Consider the following 9,782-nt stretch of genomic DNA (forward strand, 5'->3'; position numbering starts at 1 on the left):
TCTTGGCTCTTGTCCCTTGCGTTCCAATAAGTTTGCCAGTAACATGGTAGTCTTTGACATAACTCCACCTCAACTTTAATATGTGGACTGGCTATATGATCCAGTATTGTTCCTGTCTCGTATTGATACAGCGCTGGTAGCCATCTAATATACAGACGTACTTACCGACATTTCCTGATCTGAGATGATGACTCGTAAGTGTCTCCATAGATCGACAGTGCAATACGCGTCGTAGTATCGCAAGTGGCCCATTATGAGGCTGTCTGAACTTTAATCAAGGCAACCATGTCATTGGGATCCTTCAGTAAGGAGTTTGCATTGCAACTGCGGCGGGTTGATTATCTATTATGGCGGACATAGCAGTATCTAGTCGTCTCTGACTCGTGGTTTGGCTTAACTGCACCCCAAGCATAGAAGGTCAATGGTTCAGAGGTCTAAAGCTTGTTTCAGAGGCTAGTTCCGCACTCTCCGTAAGTGCCGGACCTGTAAAGGTAAATAGATAATTAATAAGAACAGTGCACGGTGCCGGGAATAACGGAGGATAAGCCGAATTGACTGCCACAGTGTCTTTATCGTAAGATTGTTCTATGTGAAACCATTGCCGAAATTTGCCCCTTCACCTGGAACTAAATGAATGCGCGATTTATTTTATAGTTCTAGTAGAAGGGTTATGTATCGGCGAGTACTACGGAGTACGAGAGCTCAAACTGTCGCTCTTTGCAGTGCGAATGCTTTGTGCTGACTGCAGCATCAACATCTCAACTGTCTGCCCGGCCACCACTACTTTAAATACCACCTTCCTTTCAATCTTGACTGGCCTTGTCAATTACAGGACTATTCATATACCTGCAGCCAACTGACTGCAAAAGACACCGAGGTCTTGTCTTCCAGGCATGATCCACATCCCGAAAGACAGGTATAGCCGGCACGGACGTTTGTTGATCTTGCCTTGATGTCGAATAGTCAAAGTGCATTGCCCTTGGCCCAGTGGAGCTCCAAGACCCATTCATGATTACTCTGCAGAAACTACCAGGGAACCAACCAGTGACCAAAGGAAATTGTACACACTGCCGATGGCGCTTGTCGCCAGGTAAGTATCAGCGATCATAGAATTTGCCCATACGCTTCAATAATCAGTTCTTAATACCGAGGAGGCCAAGATATTGTGGTCATTACATGAGGTGTCTAGACAACCGGCGATTCCGTTATATTCAATCCGCGATACAGGCTGTCGGTCAAAATTTAATCCTATTTTGTCGCTATCATACAATATAAACTGGGATGCGGCTCGCGTATGCATCGCTTTTGCTGATTTGAATATCCATTTTGTGAAAATCATGCAATTGTAGCCAGCACAACATGCGGAACATGAGTACACACCAAGCCTCATTGAGCTCTTTGTCCCCGAACTTTCCACCGTGCTTGGGGCGAGTTGCACTCATGTCATCTTCAGAGACAAAGGAATCTTGTCTTGCTCTCATGCGCTTGCTTAGCAGGCCCTGTTTGCTGAGATTCCGGACGACGTTTTGTCGAACGCGGTCGAAATACATTTGAATCAGAAGAGTCTCTTTGTCTTCGCCTGGCGCCGAATCAATATTGTGAATGGTGAGCGGTGTGTCATCAAAAGCTTTATCATTGTCATCGTTCTTTGTGTTATCGTCGGCTTCGTTCTTCTCGTGTAGAATACCCATGACTTCTTGGATATGCATACGCACAACTCTCTTAATCATGGATAACCCATGTTTTTTCATCCTACCAAAGTACTCATCACATAAATCGACTCCAGATCGGAGATTGTTGAGGTGGTTGACCAGGTTTGCACCATTGATTTCTTCGCCAAAGATATCGAGCGTTGATCCTTCTGTTCGTAGGAGCGGGAACTTTTCATCCGCTTCTGCCCACTTAATGATCTTACGTACTTGTTCGCTATCCTTCAAGGCTGTCTCATGTAGAGGCCGTAAGCAGTTGATGTATTCCGTCATCAGTGCTGAAAGAGAAAAGGAACTGGGATCCCAGTAGAAGACGGTCGGGTTTGGAAGCATACGGAAGACCGTGCCCTTGATATGAAGCATTTCTCCGACCATGCCAAGAATTTCGAATGGAACTGCTCAAGGTCAATATTCTCTTCCATCAACTCAATGGAGGGCAACTTACCCGCAAACAGGTGAGTGTGGCGTGCTTGGTCAGGCTTTCGGAAGTAATTGACTGTGTTGATATCACATCCAAGCACCACGAGCGTCTTTGCAATCTCAGCCAAACTTCCCAACTGAAGACTCTCAGCTCCCTTGGCCTCATCGGCATAGACCTTCTTCTCCTGGTTGAAGATCGTTGGGGCCATACCGAAGCATAGCTGCTTGACGTTGTAGTTGGGGATCACCCTGTTTTTCTCGAACCAGGTTGGCCCTTGCTTCTGAAAGTTGAAGGTGATACCAAGACCGTCCGTGTACGATCCATATAGAACAAACCCGTTGCCTTGACCGCGATACTGGTCGGTATTGAGATCAAACTTCCTCCAATGGATGCCTAGCATTCCTGCAATTTCTACGAGATGCGATATTGTGGTTGTGGCATAAGGCTTGGCAAAGTCCTTGGGCATGCTATCCCACGTACGTCTCTTTCTCTGCATGCAGACAACTAGCGAGTGATAAGCATGAGGCTCTTCTGTGTCAATTGGTGGGCGCGGACCAGCCGCCTTGACCCACTCAGCTGACTTTTTGCCCTGCCACTCGCGAGATTCCTTCTCCATTCTCACGATAGCCATGAGCAAGCCGTACCAGGTAGCTTTCTCATTATCTGCCGTGTGAATGATCCGCTGCGTGCTCTGCTTGTATTCGTTGTCGAATTCCTTGACAGTATCTGTGTACTTGAAGTTGTCATTTCCGCCATCGAGGCGAATGATCTTTTTGCTTTCGTCCTTGGCTAGAGCATCATCGCCCAGTGGCCCCCTGGTGTTGCTGGGCTTGGCGACGAAAATGACTGGAGCTTCGAACTGGACCTCGAAACGGAACTCGGACCAGATCATCCGGCGCCGCGCAAATTGTGCCCATTTCCCTATGACAGCTTCACTGCACGACGAGAAACCGGTCGCTGTGGCGAGATACTGCTGTAGCGCCTGGAGAATCGCAATGACAAAGGCCAGGACAGAGATGACCAGCGCAACCACAGCAATAATGAGCTCGGTATTGTCGTCACTGCTTCCGCCAGAGCTCGGGTCTGGTACAGCTGTTGAGGACATTTCAAGAGCTGCAGTATGTTTTTTGTGTCTTATTGAGATGGTCCGATTTGGGTACTTGTGAGGTCTCAAAGACTTGGTTTTTCTTGATGCCCAGCGTCGGTCCTCATAAAGTGATGGCTGGGGAATCTGACAGACGCGCCAAAAAGGGGCAACTTTGTCCAATTACAATGGGTTTTGTTGATGCACAGGGGTTGTGGTGGAGAGGTGCTAAATATAGACTGGCCTTGGGCGCTTAGCTTACCTAGGGTAGGAAACTCGAGGACCTCTTACGGTGAAACATAAGCGATGAAAAGTCTTGGACAAGTTTCTACCGAGTTGAAAGATTTTTCTATCATTTTATCTTGCTGTCTATTTCAAGGTTTCAAGTTATCCTGTTCCCGTCGGTGGTAAACTCGAGGATATTGCGTTGTCTTGGCTTAGATTCTCGCTTTCCTATTAATACAGGTACTTATATTTCGGGATTCCAGATAAAATATCACCCCCATTGACCTTTACATTAACAATTTCGCCGGGCATAATGTCCATGCAATTGTCTTCCAAGAAGATACCGGAAAGCTCTTCAAAGACTAAGCCCTTGGTAGGTTTGTTAGCTGTGAGTTGATACCCATCAGGCCTAACCTGAACCTCAACACCTCTGTCAGAGAAGTCTAGATACTTGAGAGGTTGAGGCCAATCAACGTCTTGGGAAACACAAATGTCGCCCTGTAGAACCCTGACAGATATGACATGTGGCTCATCCTTTGAATGGTCAATCTTTCCAGCAAGGATGTCAGTCGTACCATTCGGGATCAGAACCGTGTTGGCGTTCATGACTTTATCTCTGATATCCTTGCCAGTGCTGATCGAAATGAAGCGAATTTCAACAGTGACTGTTACCTCCTCCTGCTTACTATTCACAACCCAAACTTCAAATGGAGAAGTCTTTGCGGGCCTCGCATGAACGACACTCCAGTCGTGATGTTGACGTTGAACACCCGCGGCGATAGGCTTGAGGGCTCGACGAATGGAATAGTAAGCTGGCTTCTTAGTGAGGAAGTAGTCGACGATAGACCATGAGATGGCGGGCCAGCAATCGTTCATCTGCCAGACGAGGACACCACCGCATCGACGCTTATCGCCCCATTGGCGACGCCAGCTGCGGTACGCAAAAGTCATGGCTTCGCTCTGACAAAGCTGCGTCAAGTATATATGAGACTGACGAGGGGTCAGTAAGAAAGAACTCTGCTTCTGAAGCCGGAGGAAACATACCTCTAGATCTGGAAGAGGACGAAAGTTCTCCACGACATAAGTAGCGATTCGTCGTTCGTGGCCATCTGCCTTGTTATGAAAATCCATCATCTGGGACTGCGGAAAACGGTTGTACTCTTCGGTAATGCAGTGCTCGATCGTCGACAAGGCTGGGAAAGCCTCCATACCGAACTCGCTGTTGAACCTGCCACCCAGCCTGTCAAAGACCTGGTATTTTTCCTGTGTACCATGCCAAACTGTAGAGGTGTCAGTGAATAAGAAAAAGCAAGATGAAATTAGCCACTTACCGTTCCATTGGTGGAGATCTCCAGTAGTCTTGTCTGCAGTGTCTTTGCCTCCGGAGAACGGTGATCCAGGCCAGTATATCATCCCTGGAAACACCTCACTGACTACCTCTGGTAAGAGATACTCGTAGTAGTATCGAGCAGGAAAAGAAGACTTGAGCCAAGAACAAGGATCCTTGTCGTCTGGATTGTACTCGAGACCTGCTTGCTCTTGAACCTGGTAATCCTCGTTGTTGCCGGCGTATATGACGACAGAAGGGTGGTGATGCAGTCTACTGACGTTCTGCACTGCCTCCTCGCGGATCGATTCTATGAGTTCTGGCCCTACTGGATAGTTCCCGCAGCCAAACATGAAATCCTGCCACACCAGTATGCCCATCTCATCGCAGCAGTCATAGAAAGCATCGTCTTCGTATATGCCACCGCCCCAAACTCTGAATGCAATTGTGTGAGCAATTGCGTACCAAGAGTAAAGACACATCGATCACCACTCACCTCGTCATGATCTGGTTGCCTTCTATCATAAGCTTCAACCAGTCCCGGTACTTAGCAGCGGTGATTCGAGGTAGAAAATTGTCGGCAGGAATCCAGCACGAGCCACCGCAGAAGATGTCGATATTGTTAATTCTGAAAAAGAATGATTTTCCATGAGAGTCTTCTTCTTGAACAAGTTCACTTCTTCGGAAGCCAGTCTTCTTGGTCTTTCCATCAAGCTTCTGACCGTCTTTGACAATACTGACACTGACGGTGTACTGAGACTGATGACCGTATCCAGCGGGGTACCACAGCTTTGGCTGATCTGATCGATGGCTGTTAGCTTTTGGACCTTGGAAAAGGGCCTATGACTAGTACCTATGGCGAAAGGGATAACCAAACGGCCACTGGAAGACTTTTCTGCTTCCGTACTGTAAACAATATTATCTTGAAAGTGAACACAAACATTTGCCACGTCATACGGCCCCTCAATATCAACTTCCACTGTACCCTGGACCTTTTTGAGATCTGGAGACACACTGTACTTGAGGAGGAAATCATTGATGTGGGCAGATGAAACCTCAAGCCAGACTGGTTTCCATGGCCCGGCTGTGTTAAGCACTGGACCCCAGTCCCATCCCTGTGTGTTTCTTTAGCAAAAGGTCTTTCGCCTTCTATTCGCTGTACATACCCAGTGATATTGAGCTTTTCTCACAACCAAGCGCCCAGCCTCTCCATTGAAGAGCTCCCATCGATGATCAGGATATCGCTTTGTGATCTCTCTGGCCTTGAGTAGTGCACTGTCAAATTCGATGCTCAGCACGTTGGCCCCGTCGTTGGAAAGCTTGTTAGTTATATCCACACGGTGGCTGAGAAACATATTGTCGCTCTTGAGTATGATGATATCGTTGAGCTTGACTTGAGCAAAGGTATCAAGACCCTCGAAGATAAGATACACTGATCTACTGTTGACAGACGGTGAGTCAAAAGTAGTTTGGTAAGTCCAAGCCGTCTCTCCAACCCACTCAACCTCGAGCTCATTCATATCGAGAAATGGATCAGGGATGCTAAATAGCTCATCGATTAGCACTTGGGAAACCGTAGAACTCTGTATACTAACATTCCGTTATTAATCAAGTCAATGTGAGCAACCGTTGGCACTCTGGCTACAGGCTTCCAGGCATCGTGGCCATCTGTTGATTTCTTGAATGACCATCCCTTCTCAAGTAGCGTTCTTTGTGCAATTGGGGGCATCATGGTCAGAGAAGTAAAAATTACTGGCCTGCTTCGTTTGTCGATACAGACCAGTGCCAACGATGTATAAAAGATCTTCGGTATTCAAATTGTGACAATGAAATTGGATGCCGGGAGCGATGATACCTTTTAATGAACTTGCTTATGAACTGCTTATAATCCATGGCATGTTTGACTTTGGTTATGGACGCATCTGATCGGTGCTACCAATCTCCGTGCTAGTTTCCGAATTTCGACACGGGACTTGGGCATTTATCAGCCGCGGAACAAGCTCTTCCGTCTCCAATTCTGGCCTTGGGGGACAACTACAGAGTACACCAAGAGAGACTCCACTCTCGGAGTTCTAAAACAGGCTTAGATTATCCTAACTTTTGCCCCACAGACCTTTCCTCCCCGCTTTCGATTTCTGGCTAAATCCTTATTGCTCTGCCTCTATACAAATCATTCATTATCTGTGTTTGCAGCCTAAAGCTTAACCTTATAGGCCGCAGTTATCCCATAGATACAAATCACTATGAATATCACATATCGCCCTCTCTCTCGGAATCATATCCGGATCTTGGACGTCAGCTTTAATGGAGAACCTTCTGAGCCTATCTGCAACTTTAGGGTTGTCCCTCTAAAGAACCCTCCAGAATACACCGCTATTTCCTACTGCTGGGACAATTCAACAGACATAGCGAGGATTAAGTTTCACAATGGCAATTCCCTCCCTCTTAGCCAGACGTTGGTCGATCTTTTTAACTCCCTGAAGAAAAAGTCCTCAAAGTTCACTGTATGGATCGACGCCATCTGCATTAACCAGGAAGACACAACGGAGAAGGAATTTCAAGTTCCCCTCATGGGAAAGATTTATTCTCGCTCCACGGAAGTCTTAGTTTGGCTGGGCAACAGTGATGATATTACTAAGAATGCATTCCGTTACATGTCGCTCGAAGAAAAGGACGCTGGGACTAAGCCAGAACCTTTGGTCAGATCAAGCTCGTTTTATGATAGATTTCGGAGTTTATACCGTAAGGTCTCAGGAGCCTATCGGCACGAAACTGATGAATCTGGCCTAGAGAGCATGCTCCTTCTCCTTCAACGCCCGTGGTTTCAAAGAGTATGGGTTATTCAGGAGGTTGCTGCCGGGAGGAATGTCCAAGTGGTTTGTGGTGAGGACTATGTAGATCTGAACCTCTTTTCAGATGGCGTTTCTGCCATTTGGAACTCATTTATTGGCTTAGGTCGCTATCAAGATGATCATCCCGCCATCCTTGGATTCTGGTGTGTAACCAGAATGCTTGATATACGAAAAGCATACCAAAAGAGGGTTATTGAGGGAGAAAGTGGAATATGCTATGAGACTCTTCTTCAAGCGGCATATCATTGCCAGGCCACAAGGACCTGCGACAAAGTCTTTGCTTTCCACGGTATTGCAGATAACCGGCCAGTACCGACAGCGAATTACAGAATCACTGAAGAGCAAGTCTTCGTGGAAACAGCCGAAGCACTCCTTTGCAATGGAGACTCCCTTGATCTTCTAGCTCTTTCCTGGATGGGATATATGCGGCAAGATTCCAGTATACCGACTTGGGCCCCTGATCTTCGATGCCATGCCTACGATGAGCCACTTGTTCTTTGTGGTAGCGCAGGCTGGGATGCAGGCGGACGCTTGAGAACATCACCGAAGATCGATACTGAATCATCACGTCGGCTTCGACTCCACGTCAAGCCAGTCGACACAATAGACGTGATCTGCCCTCCGTTCGCTTCTTGGGTTGTAGGGCAGCAGCGAGCAGCAGTCAAATCTGTCTTGGCCCTAAGATCACGGCTAGCAGGCAACCTTTCCAGGGAAGCGTGGATGGACAGATTAGCTGAGTCTCTGATCATGGGTCTCGATATCGACGACAACCCACTAAGAGTCGATATGCCAGGATGGGACGAACACCGTCGGTACTTTAACGAGTGGCTCCAATGGGTACAATCGAGCTCGCGACAAAAGGGCCTTCACAGAATTGAGTCCAATAAGTACCACCGCATAATCAGGCCCCGTATTGACACAATGAAAGCATTCGCTACTAGCCGGGGTTTCTTCGGTATTGGTCCAGAACCTACCATGGAAGGAGATGTTGTGTGCACCGTCCCGGGCTGTCGAGTACCGCTCGTACTGCGACCTGACTCATTGACAGGTGTTGAAGCAATGACATCACCTTTGATGCAGACATGGACTCTTGTTAGCTGGTGTTATGTCGACGGGTTGATGTTTGGCGAGGCTATTGATCTAGATAATCCCATTGAAGAAATAATACTGCGATAACTATAGATACTACAATACGAAACTTCAAAGATGGGTGTAACTAAAGAAAAGACTTCTCTTCATACGTCATGTACCTCGCTCTATTTTACCATAGATGTACTCTCTTCTGTTTTTTATGCAACTTGAATATTTGAATACACGGTAGTGGGCAGATAATAATATCCTTTCCTTCTTTCTTGGTGCATTCCTCGACACGGATGATTACACTGGAGCGATCGAGGCAGACCAGTAACACGCTGCTCAACTATTACCAACAATTTTCTCTGGGCATTTCTCGGCGATTGCCTCGTTGACAAGATCTGACGTCTCTCGCTTTTTTGCTCCCCGTCCTGCTTACACCGTTGTCTGGGTGGGCATGACCGTTGCCTCGTCCGCATCCTATGTCGGTACTTACAGGGATGGATAGGCCATCTACTCCAGTACTACATGCCCAACGGAAAAGCGTATTCCCTTAGGTGTTATGCGAGTTACACTTTTAGACCCCTTGAATTTCCTAGATGTTACCTCGCTTGCTATATACGGTAATTTTAAGAGTCCAAGGTTGCTGCATGTTAGCTGACTGGTGAGACTCCATTACATCCTGCGTAAGGTCTAACTATACGGACGGAAGACACGGCACGTATACGTTGTTGCGAGCTTTTGTTCAATCCTTCGTGTTATCTCAGTCAGCATTAAATCCTGAAAAATAATATTAATTATTATTTAATATTTCAACAAAGGCTATATAAAACATACTTATTATTACCTAACCTATTAGCCTTTAATAGGAATAAGGTTATAGGTAGTTTAAAGAGGCTTTAGCCTTTAGTATATAAAGGTAAAGAATACTAATAAATATATATAAGTAAGATACTTATTACCCTTACTATTACTTAAAATCTTAGTTTTAGCTAAAAAGTTAATATTCTAATAACTAACTTTAAAAGTATATAAATAAGTATTACTACTCTTTTATAAAGATAATTAGGCTTAAAGTATATAAAGTATA

General features: G+C 46.3%; 2 protein-coding genes across 2 annotated transcripts; one reads left to right on the plus strand and one right to left on the minus strand.

Annotated features, from left to right (window-relative positions):
• Positions 1 to 1,262: 1,262 nt before the first annotated feature.
• On the minus strand, positions 1,263 to 6,495 carry FSUBG_11294 (beta-mannosidase; the record flags this gene model as incomplete). Its single annotated transcript, XM_036675961.1, has 11 exons — positions 1,263 to 2,104; positions 2,155 to 3,243; positions 3,477 to 3,498; positions 3,731 to 4,429; positions 4,484 to 4,719; positions 4,771 to 5,201; positions 5,263 to 5,566; positions 5,620 to 5,672; positions 5,724 to 5,881; positions 5,933 to 6,308; positions 6,362 to 6,495. The coding sequence occupies 11 exons, from the start codon at positions 6,493 to 6,495 to the stop codon at positions 1,263 to 1,265; spliced, it is 4,344 nt and encodes a 1,447-aa protein (XP_036533254.1).
• Positions 6,496 to 7,009: 514 nt separating this feature from the next.
• On the plus strand, positions 7,010 to 8,794 carry FSUBG_11295 (heterokaryon incompatibility het-6; the record flags this gene model as incomplete). The annotated part of the gene is made up of 1 exon (XM_036675962.1): positions 7,010 to 8,794. One exon carries the CDS (start codon positions 7,010 to 7,012, stop codon positions 8,792 to 8,794), a length of 1,785 nt encoding a protein of 594 aa, XP_036533255.1.
• Positions 8,795 to 9,782: the final 988 nt, after the last annotated feature.

This window comes from Fusarium subglutinans (genome assembly GCF_013396075.1).
Source record: "Fusarium subglutinans strain NRRL 66333 chromosome Unknown NRRL66333_c0000211, whole genome shotgun sequence".
Taxonomy (NCBI): Eukaryota; Fungi; Ascomycota; class Sordariomycetes; order Hypocreales; family Nectriaceae; genus Fusarium; species Fusarium subglutinans.